Source organism: Temnothorax curvispinosus, unplaced genomic scaffold, assembly GCF_003070985.1.
Source record: "Temnothorax curvispinosus isolate PA1 unplaced genomic scaffold, ASM307098v1 QBEX01001754.1, whole genome shotgun sequence".
NCBI lineage: Eukaryota > Metazoa > Arthropoda > Insecta > Hymenoptera > Formicidae > Temnothorax > Temnothorax curvispinosus.
In genome coordinates, this window is record NW_020211534.1 from 22,858 (window position 1) to 46,605 (window position 23,748).

At 40.9% G+C, this 23,748-nt stretch overlaps 2 protein-coding genes across 4 annotated transcripts in view; both read right to left on the reverse strand.

The window, feature by feature from the left end:
- LOC112468114 overlaps positions 1 to 15,265 on the reverse strand; it is a 35,309-nt gene extending 20,044 nt beyond the window's left edge. Inside the window, exons 1-3 of one of the 3 annotated variants that reach the window (XM_025037157.1) lie at positions 14,295 to 15,265; positions 11,849 to 12,025; positions 6,859 to 8,218 (exon numbers count right to left, since the gene is read on the reverse strand). In XM_025037157.1, coding sequence (XP_024892925.1) covers positions 6,859 to 8,143 — 1,285 coding nt within the window. In that variant the 5' untranslated portion in view covers positions 8,144 to 8,218; positions 11,849 to 12,025; positions 14,295 to 15,265. Of the gene's footprint in view, positions 1 to 6,858; positions 8,219 to 9,624; positions 9,724 to 11,848; positions 12,026 to 14,294 lie in introns of those variants that run through there. The other 2 variants (XM_025037164.1, XM_025037174.1) reach the window with 2 other exon arrangements.
- Positions 15,266 to 19,280: 4,015 nt separating this feature from the next.
- Positions 19,281 to 23,450, reverse strand: LOC112468148 (probable glutamate receptor). Its single transcript, XM_025037199.1, has 8 exons — positions 23,203 to 23,450; positions 22,349 to 22,848; positions 21,811 to 22,137; positions 21,309 to 21,465; positions 20,864 to 21,072; positions 20,215 to 20,301; positions 19,968 to 20,131; positions 19,281 to 19,608 (listed from the first exon to the last, which is right to left on the reverse strand). Exons 1-8 carry the CDS (start codon positions 23,363 to 23,365, stop codon positions 19,308 to 19,310), a joined length of 1,908 nt encoding a protein of 635 aa, XP_024892967.1. The 5' UTR covers positions 23,366 to 23,450; the 3' UTR covers positions 19,281 to 19,307.
- Between the last annotated feature and the right edge of the window lie 298 nt (positions 23,451 to 23,748).

A 23,748-nucleotide genomic window follows, 5' to 3' on the forward strand; every position in this document is an offset into this window, starting at 1 on the left:
ACTACAATATTTCAGAAATAAAAGCGCGCTTTTATCGATAAAAGTGAACTGAGAATACTGGCCTTAGAATTCTAGTGAAAGCAAAAAAAGAAATACGAATTAATGGTGATCGCTAACTGTAATGTCCGCGAGATTTTAAGAGAAATCAGGCTGTGTTTTCAAGATGACAAATCAGAATTGCGTTGTTCACTTTCGAGAAAAACTTTCGGTCCCATATTTATTCATGCGCCGCGGGGTGAAAATGTCAGGCATTTACCACGCGAGCATCACGAGATTTCTCTCACCTTTGCTATATGCATTCTGCTTACAAATTGCTCGGCAAACAGCACAGCGAATCAACATCGATTTGTATAATGGTCATGAAAGGCTTTATCACGCAGATTATAAATCATCTCGATCGCGACTTATACCTTCTATCCTGTCATTGCGTAAAATAAATACCAGCCGGCAAATATATTTGAACTTCAACTTCCTCAGAATTTAAATTACATGTAGTTATTGGATGATAAACTATGCGCTTGACGTACAGGTCATAATCTTCAATATTAAATTTAGTAACAGTTTATGTAATAAATCAAGAATTTTTCTCTGTCAAGATATCAAAACATAAATTTCAAATTATAATAAATGAAGGATACGGACTGGGATTGAGATTGGATTGAAATTTAATCAATCAGAACAGAGAAAACTGATCTCAAGTTTAGTAAACTTTGCTCTGATTGGTCAAACTTCAATCCAATCTCAATCCCAATCCGTAGTCTGATACAGGCATTAAAGCGAATAGAGAATTCAACTGTCCATTTTATTTATGTGAAACTCTTTCATCAAAATTTTCAAATTCTAATTAATTTTGTGGAATATTCTACGAACGATTGATGGCCTTAGTTTAGTCACAATCGATTCCTAGTTAATTATGTGAAATGTAATGCATATAAAAATTATTTTAATTGATTACAATTAAAATCTGAAGTTTCCAAGGTCTATATTTCTCTTCAGCTAGGATATCTCTGTGAAAAAAATATCAATCCCAGTTTCGCAAACGAAAGATCAGCTCTATATTTTTAATAATACTTTCAAATCTTGTATTTTATTGTACAGACAGTTGATAATATTTTGGAACAGAATTCAAATCTTCGTACTTGTCACATTTATACTAAAATACACCAACCCTACCTCGTTTATAATTTTTATTAAAAGCCTTTCTCTAACATTAACGCGTTAAGTTACTATTTCCCATGCGTCACCCTCTATACGCGAGGGGCAGGATTACGCTAATATAACATCTGACCAAGTGCATCTGATCAGCTATAAAATATTCGTGGATTCGTTTCTCGTGACGCCACGAAAATCACCCTGCCACATCGTGCAAGATTACCTTCGCGGCGTTGCGTAAGGTCATAAAAAATATCACCTTCCTTCCCAGGTGTCAAGGGTCCGCAACGTCGCTGCCTATACTCACGCGATCTCGGTTACGTGTACGTCGTCGTCGTGCCCCTTCGTGGACCCTTTCCCCCCTGCGGAAATTCCGCGCTCGCAACCAAGGGTCCCACGACTTCCTGTTAACCCCCGGCGCGGCGTCACAGACTTTCCCTTCGCTCGCGGAATTTCTCCGCGAAGCGAAATCCGTGACCTTTTCATCGGCGACGCGGACATTTTCCTTATTGGAAGATCGATAACGCGTGCCTCGAGGTAATCGCATTAATTAATATAATCGCGAAAAGCAAGTTCGTATTTATCTCCGTGAATATCTTGGAACTTTTTTCTTTTTACTTCAAAATTATTGAATTTTGAATGCTTTATAAGATTTGGGATTTTCGCGATTTCTAAGTTAATTATGTGAAATCTAATGCATATAAAAATTATTTTAATTGATTACAATTAAAATCCGAAGTTTCCAAAGTCTATATTTCTCTTCAGGATGTCTCCGTTAAAAAAATATCAATCCAGTTATTAAAAAAAACCAATACTAATGTTATTTTTTACAATAAAGCTTCGGTTAATAATACGAATCGTCAAATAAGTCAAGTCGTCACTTTTAATAACTAAGAATGTTAGTCTTTACTGTTATTTTTCTCATCGCAAATCTCGTCCGAATCTTCAGCGGTCATGCCCAAGAAAATTTTCAATTTTTAAACGCTTCACCCCCCGAGAAGGTAACTCCCCAAGGTCACCAAAATTAAAGACCAAGAGAGAGAATCTTTTTTCCATGACGACGGTCACGTATTCTCGCTCTACAGAGGACACGCGCGGCCCTAGAGGACAACTCTCTCCCTTAAGGAAAAGAGAAAAAAAGCCACCCTCACCTTTGCTGTCGCAGACGTCGCAAAGCACCATGTCCGCCGGCAACGAAGCGCGTGTATCCTACCGCGTGGCTGCATCTGCACTGAGATATTTGACGTAGGGCGACATCGCGACGGGAGGTGGCGGAGGAAATTGAAGACGGGGCAGAGGAGCGGGAGGAGGAGGAAGAGGAAAATGAGGAGACCGGCGTTCAACGACACTATCGATCGATCGGTCTGCAAAGTGTTAACGGTTTGACAGTCACGTTTACACTGGCGATGTAGCGCATCAGAACCGATGTATGGACGACCAACGGCCCCCAACGACGGGGTCGGAGGAAAAGGGGGGACCGTACCGATGTGACCCACTGTGGTGGGGATGCTCGGATCAATATTAGGGCGTAGACTCAAGGGCAAGGGCCGCCGGGGCCTATATGGGGTGTCGGTCCTCCAACGCGGCGAATTTCGGCGGAAGGAATTTTGGAGTCAATTTTTTTCTCGGCCGAACGGAAATTGAGATTTTGTAATATGCTAAAATACGAAAAAGTACATAAATGGTATGTTAATGCATTTCCTGAAAGCTAAATTTATCTCATCAAGGTCGTACTTTAAATTTTAATTTTACACTGTTAAATTCATAGGGTTAAATTAAACTCAATTTTGAGTAATTTTTAACTATTCCAGGTTTGCCACTGCTGCTACTCAATATGTAGTTAATTTAACTAAAACAATGTTAATTTGACTAAATCAATGGAGTTAAAATAATCCTATTTTGTTACAAACTAATAAATTTTGACGCACAGTGTAGTTAAAAATAAAAAAATAAATCTAATTCATGGTATTGGTTTAAATTTCATCTTCTAACCTTTAACAGTGTATATAGAGAAATAGAAAAACTAAAGATTAAAATAAAAGGAACTCAAAGGTTGCTAAGACAAATTGCTAATTATTATACGATCAACTACAGGCTTATTACCCACAATTTTTAATATTAGATCTAATTAACTTGATAAATTAAGAGTTTTTCTTAATAGCATTGTCAAAACATCAAGACTTTTCAAACGATTATAATAAACGAAAAATTAATCACGCTTCTCGTCTAACAAAGTTTTCTTTGAAAGTGAAAAAATCTAGGTGTCCAGTCAAATTTATGTAAACTCTGTTTCATCAAAAAATTTAATTAAAGTTTAATCACTGAAATATTCTACTCGCTACGAATGATAAAACTTTTGGCAAAATCTTTGTCAAGAAAAAAATCGGCTTTACACTTCTCGTTGATTCGAAATTCAGGTCAAGGGTTCTAGAGCACCCTGTATAAGGGAAACTCGTGCGTGCGTTCGTGCGTGCGTGCACGCGTGCGAAAAGGAATTCGGATACGATGCATCGCACGACGATATCGATCGCGGTTGTCGTCGATGCGTCCCATTGTGCCTAGAATTTGTAATACGCGACCTTTCGGCGCTCTCACGATCGCCGGGATCGGTTCTATCACCTTCGCCCGACTGGGAGGCTTACACGAGATTAGCGCGATATTAGGTGTGTTGTAAAAAATGATGGGCGTGTAAAGCGCGTAAAGTGCCGCTTGTTTGCCTCGCAATAATTTATGTTTGCGCCGATTGACATAAAAGATACTTTTTTTTGCTAATAAAATCGACGAAGAAGCGATCACATTGTGAGATATTCGTTTGCCCTTTGCCTTCCCGGATAATTTAATTGCCATAAGTTAATTAATGTCAAGTTGATGACCCCCGTTTCCCAAATAATTAATTTAGTCGCGAATAGCTGCTGTCTAATTAAGTTTCTATAGAAAAATGGAAGCTAAAGATTAAAATAAAACAACAAAGATTGCCAAGAAAAATGTCCAATCATTAAACGATAAACTGCAGGCTTTATTATGCATAATTTTTAATTATTAAATTTTATAACAGTTAAATAGATAATTGAGTTTTTTCTCAATAACATTGTCAAGGCACCGAGAGACTTTTCGAACAATTATAATAAAATTAATCACGCTTCTCTAACAAAGTTTTCTCTAAAAGCGGAAAAGTTAAGAGAAAATGCGCGTGTTTAGTTTAGAAAAATTGTTTAATCGCAAAGAATATCTTAATTTAACTTTTGATCTCAATAGTTATTCGCACTTTCCGATGTTTATGCAATCGAATGGCAAGTCTCGCTGAGGCAATCGCTAAAAAATGTTTGCATGTCATCATACCGTTAATTGCGCGCCGCCGCGCGTTCTCTCTCCTCCGTTTTACATGTATGAAAACTTTCGCGGCGCCGTGAGAATGCGAGAATGCAGGACGCGAGGGAGAAAACCTGCCCCTCTTCTGGCTTTCGGGACGAAAGCGCGGTATTACGCGAACGGCCAGGTATTCGAGCGTGGCAGCAGCCAAGCCGCGGCGATGGGTGCATAGTTCAAACGTAAACGCGGTATTTCACCGCGACGCGAAAGGATTAACCCCTTCGCAGCCACCGACGACCCGAGATCCTTTGATTCAGGAATTTTTCCCGAGACGCCTGCTTTACGAACCTTCCCTGAAGAGAGAGAGAAAGATAGAGAACGTCGGCTTCGCATTGCACGAAGATTATGTACGGTCAGCGTAATGTGACGATATCTATTTTGCGAGCGCAACGTTTCTTCGCGACGCGTCCGCGAAGAAAAATGGAATTTAATTCGCACGGATGGCGAATATTTTATGCGCTCGTGTGATTTCGATTATCCTAATTTAACAAAAAAAAATTTAATTTTAATATTTTTTGAAGGAAAACTCCGTTTCTCATCGAAGCTTTGAAAAAGAAACACGATTCTCTTCCCTTCTACTTATTCCTAAAATTCTTTTAAGAAGAAAGTTTAGAGATTTAATTTGACTTGCAATTTTTAGCTTTTGGGTTCTTTTTGTTTTATTATAATCCGTATAGTCCGCATGTTCGCGACACAAATGCAGCTGTCTTACTCGAGAATTACTGCGCGTATCAACATTCTTGAGTCATCGGGCGTACACGTAAGCAAGCAGAGATATAGTGTAGAGTCTACATGTAAGATGATAAGTCGCAGAGATAAGAATGCTTAGCTAGGATAAAAGAGCGGTGCAAGGTACGCCCGGAGACCCCGGAGAGTACCTTCTTACACGTTGCGCGCAACTGAAGGTGACGGCGATGCCATTCCGCTCGCTTTAAACACGCATTCACACACGGAGAACCAGAAAATTTCCAGGAAGCCATACCCGTGAGAACACACCGACACTTTCGGCATTTACCGAACCGCAGACCGCAGGTCACACTAATTTCTAATCTAATCTAATCGGACAATTTAAGGCAGGGCTTAACTTTCGGCCGGTTATCAGCTTATCCAATTAACTTCGTTATTTTAAAATATACCAGCAAGAATTTTATCATGAATTTAAAACAAATTAGTCAAGAATTAGTCCTGTATCTCTTCTCTCGAGATTCCTAAGCTGAAAAAGCTCACGGATAAAAAAAGGTGAAATTTATTCATGCGGAAATAAATGAGTAAATAAATGCAATGTTATTTCGGCTCGTAAATCTCATGCTCGAGGGGCACAGGGTTCGATCTTATATCGCCATTTGCATAAGTACGGCTCTCCAGCATCCTATATACAATTGAATGCTCGAAAAGATCGGGACCGTCATCAGAGCGCTCGGAACTTTCACTGCGGGACCAGAGAGAAGAGGCACTTCCGCGCGTCTGTTTCTCCGGTTAAATCCATACGTAGGGACATATGTCAAGGGGACATACACACACACACACGCACACTCTACATTGGGGACGCACTACCCTGACCTGCGGTAGTACCGCGAACGAGCGTGCGAGCGTGAGGGAGCGTCCAAAAATAGGGGTTTTTCAGCCCCCCGAGGGATCAATGGGCATGCCAGTCGTACTGTAATTTTAAACACCTCGACAAACGTCGCTAATTGAATCTGCAGGCTTATACAACGCGCCCCTTCAAACGGACGTCGAGCATTTAACGTGCCTGCGGGCATTAAACCGATAAACCTGAAAATTTCAACAGGCATCGTCGAACGTGATATAAAGACATGATCGAGGAAATGCGGGACGATACCAATGAACCAGTAAACATCTCTCACGATGTCCTCTTTAATAAAGCTGTTGTGACAAATCGTACGACGATTGGCGAAAAGAGAAATTTGTTAAAATATTATTTTATAATTTATTATAAATAATTAAAGATGCTTTATATTTTTTTCAACCGAGATTATTCGCAGTTAAATGAATCGTACTGCATTTAAAGAAATTAATTTACTAACTCGCATTTGCTGAGAACGCTTCTCATTTTTAGTTGTTAACTTACAACTCAAGGTGTATCTAAAACAAACGCAAAGAATTACAAGATCATTTCAGATTTTTGGTCGTCATTAATTTGTGAATTGTGTAATTCATTTCTAAACACCAACGCCACCATGTGCTATAAATTGATACTGAATTAGCGATCTGTTTCGGAAATTATTCCATCTATTATATCCTTCGTCAATCGTCATCTGCCACTCATTAGACATTTTTCTCACGCGCGAGATGTACAGCCGATTCGCTCGAACTCACCCTTGCGCTGGTCCTCGCTGTCGGAATGGAGCTCGACGTCGTGCAGCCTCATGGATTGCACGAATCCTCGCCAGTGACTACGCGAGCGTTCCCTCTCGCCGAGATCGCTCTTCAGGTTCGCCAGCTGCCGGTCGGACTCCTTCAACAGCCCGTTCAGAATATCCGGTCTGTCCAGATTAGAACTCGCTTTAGAATTCTCCTCCGCGCTCGCACCACCGTTCGACGAGTCCTCCCCGCGATCGGGATCGCGGACACCTCCTCGGTCCTCCGACCCGCGGCGCCCGTCTGAAGAGTAATCCGCGTCCTTCCAGCCTCGACTTTTCGAATTTCTTCTCCTGCGAGCGGGAGGACGCGGCTGATCCTCCGATCTCGGGTCTTCCTTCTGCTTCTGCCTCTCCCTCAGGTCTCTCTCCGGAATCTCCTGAAGGATCTTACCCAATGCTCTCCCGTTTGTGTTCCTGCCCGACATCTTGTTGGACACGTTCTTCGGATTGTTACACCGATCCTTCAACGACTCCCGATTGCTCCTGGACGCCTCCAGAAGCTTCTGCGCCAGCAACCGAGTCCTGTTAATCTCCGCGCCGGGCTTCCTCTCCTCCTTCTCCGAATCGCTCCTGATCCGCTTGTCGTTGCCGTTCCTGGACATTGTCCTGGGCGATGGATCCGCCGATTGAAACATCTGCTGGATTTTGAAGATATCCGAGCGGATCTTGGCCGAGGTCGGCGCGTCGTTCCTCTTACTCGAGATCGTCAGCATTAATTCTGCTTTCTGCGAAGGTCCTCTGTAATTCCGCGGCGTCGGCGGTGTGTTCCTCAGCCTCTCCAAGTCCCTCAGGTCCGCCAGGAGAGAGTTGGGAGTCCTCGGTATCCTAGCCGTGCCATCCTCGTAACCCGTAGCGACGCTGCGCGGTCGATTATTCCTCGAGTCTGACCTGCCGATCTTGTCGACCGGCGTCAGCGACTGATCCAGGAAGACAGTCTCGCGGATCTGACTGATGTTGCGCAGCTTGGGCGCGCCGATTTTCATGCCGGTCGTCCTCATGATCACCTTCTCGACCGACTCGATATCCCGCTCGCGTCCCAATCGCCTCTCCTCGATCATCCGCGCCCGATTGGCGTCGATCGACGTCGCGAGTGAATTGTGGTAAACCGGGCCCCTGGCGGACGTGACGGCCCGCGAGTTCGACCCGGGATTGGCGGACCTGCTGCTGCGCAGAGGAGACACCCGGACCAGCCTCGGTGCATCCCTGGGCTCGTCCGTCTGCAAACTGCCCCGGTAGACCATCTTCTCCTCGTTTATTTTAGTCAGTTCTTCTCGTCACCAAAAAGAGCGAAGATTATTCAGAAGGCTGTTGTTCATCTGAAAATTGTAGTATTAATTGAGTACTGAAATTTAACATAGTGTAACATAAAGAAAACGGAGCAACTAATGGCCATTTCTACCAATGTAGATTAACTTTGACTCGGTTTAACCTTACCTTTTATTTTTTTTTTATTTCTAAAGAATTAAGTTCTAAGAATTCTTATAACTAAAAAAAAATAAAGTAAGTTAAACCAAAATTAATGTTAATCTGCACTGATAGAAATAGACATACAAAGATAAAATATAAAAAGTTGAAGGATATCAAGGTGAGACATATACATTCTAATAATGTATAGATTATGTGTACCATTTGATTCTACGTTGATAAGACGAAACGAGAATTTAGTACGCCTCCAGATATAAACGCTGTCTCGAGACGCATAAAAGATACGATTATGGCAAAAGACTCGGCTGTAACGTCGCTCGAGATCGTCATTGAATCGTGAAATGCGCTAATAAAATGTGCTATTAAGATTGTAATAATAACGCCGGAGGCAACTAAAATCAAATCTCCTTCAGCAGGATCGTTAATTATTGCGTAGGTAACGGAAGGATCAAATAGAGCTATAAAAGCAGATTGTCGTTCGAAACGCGGACTCGCCGCTCGCTGAATGATAGCCCTGTTCGCCGATCGATACGCAATGATTTAGCTTGCCACCATGGAATTAGTAATGGCTTGCACGTCAACGATAATCTATGCAAATTACAGCGGTGAAACTCTAACGCCGTTATGGAACAAAGCTCACGCCCGACCGGACACGTTGATATAATTCTAGTTATTTAAGCAAAAAATAAAATTTCCGCTCGCGAAACGAGCTCGAAAACGCATTAATTCGCTCCTTATTGGGTGCGACCCGAGATCTTTTGCAAATTGCATCTTTCGAATCAACATCATTGTAAACGGTTTCAAGGCGGGTAAACTACACTGTTAAATTTGTACTGTCAAATTATACTCAATTCGAGTCATTTTTACCATTCCTATAGATCGCCGCTTCTCCTGTTCGATATGCCATTAATTTAAACAATGTTACCTAATTTAAATAAATCAATGGAGTTAAAATAATACTGCTTTGTGTTAAAATAAATTTCAACACACATCATAATTAAAACTAACAAAATGTTATCTAACTCCAGTATTGGTTTAAATTTCATTTTTTAATATTTAACGAGGGCGAAATAAACACATTTATTCAATATCTATCAAGTTCATTCTTTCCTTTGCGATGCGATCTTTTTTTCTTTCGCAATTTGCATTATTTTTTCTAAACAGTACAAAGCTATGGGAGAGTCCACGCTCTTTTATTAAAATCTAAAAAAATTTTTTACAAAACGCCGTAACAGTCTCCAGAACATTCTTTTTCGAAGAAAAAGGTAAGAAAAAAAGGGAGAAAGGTTCTTGCTACCTGTTGCACTCTCACACGTATCGACGGCAGCGAGTTAATTTGATTGGCGAGACCGTCCGATTTTTGAGTCCCGTTTGTTAATTCACTTTGCACAACGCCCGCTCGATCCTCGCAGCAGTGAGCAGACTTATACGGCGATGAGAAAACACCGGGCGGCTTTTACCGCAAACCCGCCGCGCTCGCCGCGCGCGTCTCGACGTCCACACGTCCGCGTCGGCACGACTCACGCAAGGTCGTTCCGCGGCGTTCGAATATCACCGACCACGCTGAAAATCGCCGTCCCGTCTCGCCGGACGAGATATTAACGTTTCGTTCGGAAAACGCACGTCGTCGGGAGAAACAGCGAGTCGCCGAGTCTATTAATCGACGGGAGCGTGTCGCGGCTCCGGACTCTCCGAAGGACCGTGTCGGTAGCTGCGTTTCATGTGGGTGTCACGCCGCGCAACGCGACGCAACGCGACGCAACGCAACATAACGCATGTGGGCAGTGACACCCGGTCGCACATTTTGCAACGCGCACCTCACGCTCGTCTCTCGTCTCTTAGCGCGCGTGTGGGTGTCGCGCACCGCGCGCGACCGTCCGAGGCGACGAAACGCGCGGCTGCATTCTAATCGCAGCCGGCGCGGCGATCGTGCGATCGTACTCGCGCGCGAAGATCGAGGATTGACAGCCACGTCTCTCTCTTTCTCTCCTTTCTCTCGAGCCGCCATAAATGGCCAGCGGGAGCGATCGGCATCGCGCGGAGCTCCGTGCCCGCGCGATGCCTCCCGCGATCAAGACAGATCGATCATCATTATTATCGACGATTACCGTCGCGCGTGATATAATCCTTTGTGACGTAACGGCTGGACGTGTTGTCTTTGTCACGCTACGTGAGCTTTCGGGCCTCAAAAATGAAGCCAGCCTGCCGCAACTTGCGATATATTCTTTGCTTCAATTGTCAATAATGCATGTAAAGTTAATATCTAACGGACAGTTAATTGGAGATGATAAGATCTACCGGTTCGCATACCTGTTACGTGACACGATACTTACGTATGTTAATGAAATAGTTGCAGCTCGCCGGCGCGAGCACACGGTCCCGCTAGGTATAATTAGGCTCTATATAAATCGCGCGAGTTAACGAAGAAAACAAAAGCGCGAAACTTTCCGAAACGTTTCACGGTAACGGACGTAATTAGGGATAGTGTGCCTCGTAAGTCAGAGATTGAATATACCGTTGAGATTGTTTGGAATTCCTTATTAATTGGTAACGACAAGCCTAATCGCCGGCACAATCGTTTTTATTTTAAACGATCCCGCGAGGACGTTTCCTACATTCAAGAATTTATTCTTTCAATGGCTAACCGTCTGTTAACCGACGACACAATTGTTCAGTAATTCCGATTAATTCCACATGAGCTCGTGTTATTTTTATCGCTTAATCTTAAAGTAAAATAATGACAGGGAAGAAAACTCTTCAAAGAATTGGAATTTAAAATTTCTTTTGTTTTTCATAAAATTCGCGGTACGTTCTACTTAAAATGTCAATCGATTTATTTCTCTCCTAACTCTCTGTTTAAAAATCTTAACCGGATTTTTTTTGTTTATAAAAAAATTATACAACTGATATATAAATAGAAAACTAATTAAATTATTAAAATTTAAAAATGTACATATGTGGATAAGTAACTTCCAAGTTCATATGACGTTATAAAAATCAACGCAATAAGAAGCAACAAAATCGTAAAGAGCCTTTCAAAATTCGCTTTCTTCCTTCAAAGTTGATTTACGTTCTACTCTCACCCGAAAGTTATACGTGCAACTTGAGCGGAGACGAAAATCGCTGATGAACAGTTACAGAAGTACGATTCAAAATTTTATTTTATTTCCCATCTGCGAATCGCATTGGCATTTATCCCGTTCGCTTTAACTGACCGAACAATCATCATTGCCGCCGATGCGTCTAAATCCGCGAATCCGTCACGCTGTGCCAGTCTCGCTCGCACCGAAGAAGGGAATAAACGCGTAAACCTCGCACGCACGTAACGGAGTAAACGTTTCCCGTACACGAGACTCGGCCGAGCAAAATTCGAAATCGTCCATCATACGTCAACGCTTTTTACACTTCCGGCAGCTCGCGAGTTTATCGCGCGCGATAGAAAGAAAGAAAGAGAGAGAGAGAGAGAGAGAGAGAGAGAGAGAGAGAGAACGAGGCAAGGCGAATGACTAACTCGGATTTACCTATTTTATTTATCGTACGATTCGTCTCGTGAGAGGCTCCAGGAAACCGTGAGATTCGCAAAATCTCGTCGAATGGACGAGAATCGCCCCTCTTGCTCCTCGGCACCGCGAGATTCGATAACGGGAAACTCCTGCTCGCTGTACTCGCGATCTCGCGGCCGGTCTCTCTCGTTAGGTCTGCAACAAGAAAATTCATACATTTTTCCATTAGAACGCCATCACGAGCGGGTCATTTTACGGCTTTCCACGCGTACAGCGGAGCGTTGCTCCCATTCTCGCCCGCTCTTTGTTAATCGAGTAGGCCGACGGCAGCGTTGCTCGCCACCATGTCTAACAAAAGTGGACCGATCCGTGAATATGTTAGAAGAGTTATCTACGACGTCGATAATTCAAATAAGATTCAGTTGCATTAACGCAAAACGCTGACCCAGTTTTGCCGCGCTCTCTATATAAGGCGCGCGGGGTTCTCCAACTTCGAGAACAATGAAAGAATGCGTGGATTAAGAGAAACAATCTCCTGATAAGTGTAATAAAAACATAAATAATGTAAAAAAAACAATATGTATATCTTTTGAATATTATTTTCAAAAAGAATTGATTTTTATTGTCTATTACTAGTGCTGGTGCACGGAAAAAAATGATATACTTGCATATACGTAAGAATATACGTAATCTTCTTATAAGAATTTTAACTTTTTTTTTTTAATTGACCTATATAAACTTAATTAAATTATAACTTCGTTTAACTATATAAATGACTTCATTCAAGCAAGTTTTCTTCGTTTAACGCAATATAATCTCATTTCAAGATTATATATTCTTGCGTATATACAAGTATATTAGTGTTGATTTGATACTTCTTTTTTTTCTGTGTAATAATATATTTTCATTTGCCTTGAGGAAGGATGCGCGGCGCAAATTCGTGCGCGCTCGCTCAGAAGGAGAAGATTGCTTGCGAACTGTTTTTCCTCGATTCCTCGTGCACCTAACCGAGAGAGTAATTTGATGTCTACATTTAACCGCCGTGTCTAATAATCGCGGAGTTATTCCCTTCCACTCGTACGTCGCACTTTGATTACGTCGGCGCGGGGCATAATGTGCGGGGATCGCATCTCCGTCAATCTCCGTGTGAAACTTAGCGGATCGACTTCCTCTCTCCTGCGGAATCATAGGTATTCCGAACGGACAGCGAGTGATCCAATTCCGCGTAAGTGGATGAGAACCGTTCCCGTCGTCGGCATTCACGTCGTGTGCAACACACAGCGATTCGTCTCCCAGAAAGTCGTGTAGCGCGCTCTGCACTCTGGTCCCCCGACATCTACGATCCGCTAGCGAAGCCGCTTCTTGCAGGAGGAGAGTGATGTAATCGAGTCAACATAATTTGCCCGCGCGCAACAACAATCCTCGCCGCTATCCACTTAGGGGCCACTAGACGCAAACCGCAAGGAGATGATCCTCCTTGAAAAAGAAGTGATCCAGCCTCTTCAAATTCACCTTGATTTATCGATTGTTAATTCAAAGAGAAACGTATAAAATTTATCTTTTGCGAGGTAAAAGAAAAAAAAAACGCCGCGTGATTTATCTCGCTGCGGAAAACGTTTTCGTGACAGAATTTCGCGATTCGCAAACGAATTGATTTTATTATCGTCAGCCGCGCGCTACGCGATTGCGTAACTTTCCAGTTTCCACGTCGACAACGAGAACGATCATAACGGTTTAATTAAAATTTCTGATCGCATCTACGCTGTACATTACTGCGAGCGCGCACCTCGCGCGGGCCTGCTCTATACGCTTCGGAAGTCGCCGCACAGTCCGACTTCCGTGAGTAACAAACGGGCTGATTTACAAGTCCGCAACGCTTTTTACCTCGTCCTCAACCACTAATTTGTTGCGCAGCTTTTTTCCCCTCCCCGCATAACGGAGCGCGAGCAGATTGTTACATCGATCGTGAGAGAGATCCGCGGTGAATCAACGGATCGATGATTGATTTGGGAATCACATCGAGACTTTCGAATTCCTATCTAAGCGCTCCGCACGCGCGCGGTCTGACCGCTTCGGTCGTTTCTACTGAATCTTCCGATTATGCAAAATCGGTCGCTGGTGTTTCACGTTCAGTTACATTTTATTCGATTACCGTGTTGCTATGCTTTCTCCAGCGCGAATCGTTGCATTAAATCCCATTTGTTCCATTATACATCCGGTTTCTCTTTCATTCGTTAGCCGTCAAAGTTTGAAGCGCGCGCAAAGCAAAAACGGACGCGCCGATGCAGCGCGCCGATAACACGCATAAATTTGCTCTCTTTCGACAATTAAGCTTCTCCCCCATTCGTGATAAATGATCCGCGCGCGCGCGCGATGCAAACTCCGGACGCCAGGAATGCTCTTCCTCCTTCGTAATAATACAATTAGTTCCGATTTGAAATTTCGCTTAATTAGCGCTAATTACCTTCACGACACCCGAGTGATCCTAAGATCGTGAGTCGCCGATTTTCCGCCTTCCGGTCTCCGGGAATGCCGTGCGTTCTTCCTTTCCTCTTATCTTCCCGGACTCGGGCGCGTCCGCTGATGCCCGCGTTTGGATACGCGATACTCGCGATAGCACTACTTAAGGATCTCCATGCACGTGCGGCCAGAAGAAGAGAGCGCGGAATCGACGCGCCATTCGGCACGGTTGGGCTCGCGAAACTTTATCGACGAGAACCGCGTTTCACGGTGTCGCGCGCTGTCATAATTAGCACGGAACCGGGCTTTTCACATCGCACACACGTCCGCGCCGCGGCCGCCGGACACGCGCCGAATCTCCCCCGAAAGTGCGCGCGGAGTGCTCTCGCAGGTCCCCGCAACGCAGTTTCTTCTTCCGATGTAACACGTTTTTTTTTTCTCGCGTGGTATCTTCAGAGCAGAATTATATTTTTAAAAATGACGCACACGTGGCACCGGCTCTTTTAGTCTCTTTTTCTTCTTTTATTATTATTCTTTATATTGCACTCCTTTTTAAACATTTCTGTTTTTATAAGTTTTATCGCAGCTTTTCGTGTTATTATAGTTTACAGTACGTATTTCAATATATTTCTTTGATATATTTAATGAATATAATCCGTTCGGAAAATATCTTCCGAAGCTTTCAACATTCTTAAAGCGTCTTCAACGTTTTTTCTCTCTCTCTTTTTTAAAATATATAACTTAACGTTACTCTTTGCACTTGTCCTCTCAACTCCTTCTTCTCGCTTTATCCTTCGACCTCCTCGGCGAGCTTATCTTCCGGAGTTCGCTGCACTGCTCCTTCGTCGCGCGGCTCGCGTGCGTGCACCACTCGCGGAGAGACCGTCTGCGGCCGCGACCGCACCATGTGCCCCCGTGCCGTGAGAAGCACTGAATGGGTTCGCCAGACACGAAACATAATCGTGTCTACGGCAGGCGGATAGGCCAGCTGTAGGTGCACTACACAGCTCTTTTCCTTTCCATTCCATTCCGCCGCGGCGGCGGCGACGGCGGCGGTGGGGTACCGCATCGCGGCTCCGTGTGCCCCCACTGTGCGTGCGGACACGTACGTACGCAGAGCCCACACCCACGCGGCACCCGGCATACGTGGGTCGCCTCCGTTAACGTTGGCGGGAGATAAAGAAGGAGAGAAAGAGAAGGGAAAAGAAAACGGAGATGATCGAGCGGATTTATTCCGCTATTAATGTAAAATAAATGCGTGGTTGATAAAGGAGGACCGTGAGGAGCAATATTAATCGTGAGAGACATTCTGATTATAATAATAGAAGTAAAAATTGTAAGCATAAATGGCGTTAATAACGTAGATAAATGTGAGGGTACACGAGAGAAAGAGTCCTTCGGAGATGAAAAGTATCTGTTGCATGCGCCGAGGGTCCCCGGTGCTCGCCTATTTTGGGCAAAACCGTGCTACGGCAATTAACCGCTTTTACGATCGGCCGTTTCGCAATGGTACCTGGATCACGACGCTGATCGAGAAATACGGTCCTCTCGGTTTTGACATTGAACGAACGGAGTGTTGAGTGGACATCGCGTCCCTCGCGTGACAAATAAAGCGAGTTTAACAAAAACGAGGAATAACGAACACAGATATTGATCGAAAATATAGTTGCGCAGCGTAACGATCTGAATAGGAATTAAACACTTGTTTTCTTTCGTGTTTCTTTCGTGATACAATCTCGAAATCAGAATACCGGAAAGAATATAAGCACGGAGGATGTATTAAATTTACTTTTAATTATCAGAGTAAATATTTATATTAATATGTAATGTTTAATTTGTGCAAACTAATAATATAACACTATTAAATACTGTATAATAAAATTAATAATAGCGCAACACCTTCGTCATGTTCTGTAAGTATGAATTAATTATTGCTTTCCTGCCGCGTAACAACACATATTACGTCAATTATCTACGACCTACTAACCGAATCGTTTAGCTCGTGAGTGGTGAAAAGAAAAAATTGGTACGCTTATTATAGCGCGGTTTATCTGCGAAAGACTAATCAAGTTATCAGGCGCTGTTTTATGTCTAATAGGACGGTTAAATAATTTCCGATTATATGGCCGCGGCATAATGGGGACAACGACCCACGTTTTTATTGGATTCACGATTTTTATCGTGGTTGATCACTGCCGCTTCCTCTAAAAATCATCAGTCGACGACAGTGTCGCATAAGGACAAATAACCCAGCGTGTAGCTAACACCTTCCTACGCTCTCGGACACGTTAATGAGCTTCGCGGTAGCCGAAGAGGTCTCAGTAGCGGATTTAACTGAAGGGGCAACCGTCAAACTTCTCATCTCGCCGGACGCAAATTATCGTCTCCTTTAAGGTAGAAACCACTATTGTAATAATTAGCACTGGGCCACCTTGGAAACATTGTACTTCGAAACTATTTGAGTGCGTAACAAATATCCGTAATTAAGTAGAAGAGCTATTTAATTCGTGTAATATTCGGCGATATGTTGAAATATCTAGCGATGATACATCTCGCTTTAATATAAAGTGTTTTTATTTTATTTGGATTTTATATTCACAACGAAAATTCCTTTAATTTCCCAATAGCCATTTAGCTATAATTTATAATTCATAAATATGTTTATCCGGACATAATAATAATATATAATATATTTAAATATATTTTATCGTAAAGAGAGAACTTTCTTTATACATATATAAAAATCTTATTAAATTCTAACGAGAAAATGATCCTTTCTTATTTATGTAACGCTAAAAAAAAATCTTAAAATCTTGCACTAAACGCTGTCGAAATTCAAAGGAAGACATCATTGCGAGATTTTACGACTTTATTTTTAGAGCGAGGCTTCATCCGTTGTCATCATCATCACCATCATTGTTTTCTCCGCAACAATCATCGTTACCGAGCGTTATTGTTTCCTGGTTCGTAATTATTGTTATTGTTACGATTGACTGCAGAAATATTCTTTCTCTCTGGTCGGCGCGGTGTAATGGCGTACTGATGGACAAGCCCAGAGATGACACAACGCGACAACAATGGCTACTACGCGCGACGACAAGAGAGAGGCCAGTCGGGGAATCTTGTTTTCCTCTCGAAACGGCAGTCGTCGATCCTTGCGAACGATAATAGACAATTGCGTCTGCGGAGTGCATTTCGAGGCCGTTCGACCGCGCGAAGATGCATCATCAAGTCGTCTCGCAGTGCAGTCGCGTCACCATCAAGTCCCTTTTTTTTTACCGAAGCTTTTCTCCAGAAGTACAGAAAGAAAATGACAAAGCTTATTTGTCATGTTTCCTTCTGCTCTAAATTAGAATTAAAAATTGAATTTGTGAATTAGAAATATTTGGAGTGAGAGTGAAAAACAAATTTAGCAAGACGAACTATAATATTGATGATGAAGTACCGAAAAATTAATATTAAAATTGTAAATATTCGTTTCCAGAACTTTTTGCTGTGTCACGTCGTGCAGCAGCTACGGTTACAATCATCAAGGCCGTGCGGTTGCACGTTTACATTGTCCGAGGCCCGAGGCTACATCCGAAAAGAAAAAACACTTCTTTTCTATTTTGACACGAAGACCTTAGTGTTCTAGGAAAAACACAAATATTAACTAAAAATTCAAAAGAGAAATCCATCGAGCATCTCAACGCGATGGCGTCTTTTATTTTCAAGTTTTATGTTCGTGGAACACTCATGTTTCTCATCAAAAAGAGATAATTGCGACGAAACCGCGACACGCACTACAATATGTTTCACGGGAAAATATTCAATAAATATTTAATATTTAATAAATATTTAATAAATTAAATATATTTAATATTTAATAAATACTTATTCTTTCCCACATAATCGCAATTTAACGGGACCGATACGGTAATAGAAGAAGCTTATTCTCAATGTCACGCTACAGCCATCGCGTGCTAGTCGCGATTAATTTGTCGCTGATTGGTGGTACTCGCGGAAGATGCGTTTATTTCCGTAATTGGCGTAATTGATAATCAATGCCGTCGCTACTAGTCACTAGCTTCGGTGCAACGGTAAAGGCTACTCACGTTCTACACGTATTATACGTATACTGAAGCGGTACCTGTTATACGTATGGAACGGCTGTCGACTGTCGGGATTGATGCGTGCGTGCAGGTTTTTTCTAACGAGGCAAAGGTCACTTCCGGTCAAACAGAAAGCGGAAACGTAAGCGCGTGCTAGCTCGCATCCGTTGCGCCCGCCGGCGGCGAAGCTACGCCACCTGAGTGCCTATCGAATCGACTGCAGCAAGGAACTGCAAGTTGCGGATGCGAACTTCCGTTTGCCGGTAATATTGACAGTGTTATACATTAAAGATTATCAAAGTCAACGAATCAAATATGATAGATGAAACAATAATTTATGTAGACGTAAATTATTGTAACTATTTTAAATAGCAAGTTATAAATGTTAATAATTATCTAAATTATAATTTATAATTATGCAAATATATATTATAACTTTAATAAGAGTTATATGTTACAATGTTAATATTATATGTCACAATGTTAATAATCACCCTTTTGTTTAGGTACTTATAATCTGAAAGTCCTTTATTAATTTATTAGTTATTTAATTATCTACGTTTATTAATTATATTTATTTATGTAATACACGCACGTAACTAATGCACGAGGCATTTTTCCCTCCTCCACGTAAACAAAAAAAATACACGCACGTAATATGCAGCACCGTTTTGCGAAAAAGTAAAACGACAGCAAATTAAAATTATCTGTAAAGTAATTGTTCTTTCCAAAATAGTGAAATATATCTTAAAATGTTTTATTAAACTGTTAATTAAATTGATAAGCACAAATAATATGTTACAAATATTATTTTACAAATAATTCCTTGAATATCCAATATTCCTATATCTATAAGCATTCACAATGGTTTTTTTTTTTTTTTATTATTATGGCCAATATCCAATCGGTCTCGTATTATAAAATCCTTAAAGGTTTAAATTTCTCTCGTTTCCCTTTCGCAACTTATTCCTTACGCCGAGATTATAACTCAATTTTTTAACAGACAATTTGTTGTTCTTAGAGCATCGAGTTTTAAACGAATAATACACTTTCTCGATTATCAAGATAAGAAGTCCCAGGACCATACTGCCCGCCACCATCGTCAGAGCTGGCGTTACATCGCTTATTTCGACGTAACCGTAAAGTACCTTTCTCGGATGATTATCTCGTATGACATACTTGTTCTTTAATTTGTGTATAACGCCATTAAGATGCAATTTCCGCAAGCTGAAAAATATGAAAATATATTTAAAGCATTTATTCTTGAAAAGGGTAAAACAGTCACAAGTAGTTCCATCTGAATATTATAATGCAACTTTTTTTGTAATTTAGTGATTTCAACAATATTAAAATTTAACGATATTCTTGCATCTTTATATAAATATTTATAAGAATAATATATGAAACTTATTAATAAAATTCATTGATTTTTTTATCACATGCATTAACAAACACTCCACTTATAAACATCAGACAATTACGTAGCACAATAAAGGATGGCAGTCTTTTAAACAATAAATGTATATTAATAAATAATAAAATGTATAATCTTTGTGTGTAAATAAATATGTATATTTAGGACTTACTGGTAATTCATGAAGCCAGTGTAAGGATTTCCTTTCGTTAGAGTTATCGCCAAATTGTCGATTCTTCCGGTCTCAATATATACGATGCTACACCGTATATAAATGTTAATAGCCTCTTTAAATACCTCCGTCGTGTAAAACGCTAACTTGTTTTTCTCGCAGAGCTGCGTAAGAATTGACATGAGAATGGTCGACTTAACGAAACTTAACGTCGTTGATTTTATTATAATTAAGTAATATCGCTAACTTTCTCGAATCCCTCCGTCGTTGACAGCGGTAAATACTTTTCTTCTAACAATTCGTACATTTGCAGGAAAACGGGATCCTTGACGTGCTGCAAAATTGCATAGAAAGCATAATTTGAAGAAAAAGATTTTTTTCCAGTTAAGGTAAAGATATAATAACGCGAATTAAAATCAAAGATAAAAATATTTCTTTTTTTTTTTGTAGTTTAAAACTTTTGTTATAGTATCCAAACGTTTTTTTCCATAAATTTATATTTTTTTAAAGGACATAGGTACGTGTCCAGGTATTGGTACACTTTTTATACTCTTAAGCGTCCGAGTATTAGTATTTTTACCTTATAATAGAAATATGATCTCTTCTTTACGAATTTTTGCCAGTAATACACTTACATTATAAGAATAAAAAAAAATTTAAAAACAGTATATATTCTCTACAAAATTAATTCTCTAACGTTTAAAATTATTTTTTCTACAAAAAAATTACTAAACTACTGGTGTATGTCATGTAAAATATTAATTTTATAATGCTTTCAATCTCGGCTACAAGACTGTGCTTTTATTTGCGAGCTCGTTTCAATCAAAATTACTGTGACTGACAAATTACTGTTGCGCGAGAATATAATTTCTGCGCTTTATAAGTAGCAAACTCACAGTAGGAACGTAGTACTCGGCGCTATTTCGCAACAAAATTAATTTGTAAGAGCCATCCTTAACGTAACCCTCCAGAGTGGAAAAAGGTAGTTTGGGCGTACAGAGCGCTAGGAAGCTGATCAACGAGCCAGAATAGATGGCCAGAATTACTATCGACGAAGTAGAAATCGAGAGAAAAGCCAGTCTCACCGGTGACTCGCTGGGAAATTCTTTCCATAAAATATATATACATGTGGGTTATATATATTATGGTGCAAAATATACATATATATGTGTGTGTGTGTATATATATATATGTATATATATATATATACATGGCACATATTGACATACATTAGCATATATTAACACATATCTTTGCATTAATTGCTTAAAACGTGACTAATAATACAAAAATATTATCCTAGACAAATATTAAATATCTCTAGTAACGATGAAACGTTACCTGACAAACCCTGCTGACAGTAAATACCCCAAACCTTAATATAGTTCTCGAGCATTAAGTTCATCGAAAAGTATCCTTTTGTCTTCATGATAGTCAACAGAATAGAAGCGGTTATTATTATCATTAATAATGTTATCCAAGTTCCAAAGCTGAATGCCTGGAATATTTATCGGTGAGGAAAAGCAGCAATTTAATTTACTAGACTTTGTTACCGTAAATCTTTAGCATAAATTATCTTAACACTATATCTTTTCCCAGAGATGTGATTAAACAATCTTAAATAATTGTATTTTTAATTTTATAAATAAACAGGATGATTAGGTCTTTGTGCAGTTTTAAACTTCTATCATTGCATAATTCTATCATTGTTATAAACATTCTATCATTGTAACCAATATAATTAATATATATGCGTAATATATTAATTTTGATCCATACCAACTATTAATACACTTAATATTAATTAATGTATAGGTAGTGTTGATATAAAGATAATTATTACTTTTAAGTATAAAGACCATTGCACAAAGGAGGTGTCAGGCTCCTTAAAATATAGGCGGTAATTCGAGCGTATCAATGGTATCGTATAGTCGATGACGTTTTGTCTGTGAGTCGTCATCGTGAATGCGGAGATGCCGATATCGGCTTCGTTGGCTACCAACTGGCCGATCGCACCTGTCCACACATTTTTCTCTTTGCTCCAGATGCCGAATCCCTCCACTGGATCCAGCATCTCCACCGTGAAGTTCATCACTTTGCTGAGCTCTATTAGCAACAAACCGAAAAATCCGCCGACCGTACCGTTCTCATGCGAGATCAGCGGCGAATTCTTCGTGCATGTATCAACAGAATTGTCAAGTCAGTTTCCAAATCTACGAGTCTATAAATCATTATTAAGTTCTAATATCGACTTCGTGGCGAGGCAATTTTTCTTTAAAAGCGACTATTTTTTATCCAGGTCGCTACTCACGACCATTTTCTAATTCGCAAAAAAAGCAGCGCACAACTGAACTCGCAAGGAGTAAGAGCGAAAAACTTACGATCACGGACGCTACGCGTACAACGTTGCCGAACATGTTGCTCCTCCTAGCGTAGAGGGACTTTCGCGTCCTTAAAAGTAAACCTCTATCGGGGGACCACAAGGCCAGGTCGAACGTTCTGGTGCGATTATCGCGAATGGCGTACCACTCGACTAGAATCGGACGAGAGTAGCAGAGAACCAGCATCTGGGTGCCGAAGTCCACGTTGAATACGTTATCGATAGGATGTCTGCAGCGCTCCTCGAGAGGATTCCCAGGACGCTGAAGAAACATAACGAGCCAAATGGGAAAAGAGATGGGCTTTATGATCCTCGTGGTCTCAGCGAACTCGCCCATGGTATCCTCGGTGTCGAGGAGAACGACAAACAACGGCTGTGTGACGTTCTTCCAGTACTCGTTGTACTCACTCCTCAGGTCCGAGAAAGTTATGGTCACGGTCATGACTCGGTGTCGTGAGAATTCGCGCGACCACGTGTGCACCAATGTCATCGTGTTCAAATCTGCAATATTCACATTGAAGATGGTATTATATTTTACTTGTCAGAATTATCTGTTCTATAAATCATAATATTTAATTTCTTCAAGGATAAAAGTTAGAAATTTTTTATTTAATTACATTTTACTCAATTTAAATCCGTAACGACTAGATAAAAAAGATAAAAAAATTAAAAATATCTTAACGTTAAATAATATCGTATAATATAAAAGTTAAATAATAAGTATAGAAATGAAATGACTTGCACGTGAAATGATGATTCAATATTTGTTCGAAAGTTCGCGGAAACTTTCTTCTCGCCGGCTGGCTAGAAGTGCAGTGTGAGAAATGATAGCCGGAAACTATTACCGGTACTCACCGTGATTGCCAGACCGCACGAAAATAACACACGACGTGCGATAATATCTGTGGACGTCGTTGATCAGTCGGAAATAATTGTTAATGCCTATACTCTCTGTCAGCAGTTTGGTGCTCAACACGAGGAAAAATATTGCGATCGATCGTGCTGTTGCGTATGTCATTTTGCGAAATGTAGATTAAACGGCTACTGTGTAAAGAATAAAATTCAATTTCACGCAGTGGACACTTTGCAATAAATAATTAACGTTTAATTCGGAATAATTGTCCCTCTTGTGAACTAAAACGAACAGATGAGACTGTAGAGAAACACAAAGTAATCGGAATCCTAAGTCCTACTAAAGACAACAGTGAATCGCGGAGTTCTTTATCCAAAAACTTCACAGCGGTTATCGCCGTCGAAGGTTTAAAAGGAAGAATGAGGGTACTGCGATTCTCTCAAGGGCAAAAGCGTGACTGAAGGACGATCATCACATAGAATAATTTATCGGATTTCAAGATCTAGGACTGCGCGCGAAAGAGTGTCACTGATTAATGTGGACGTGCG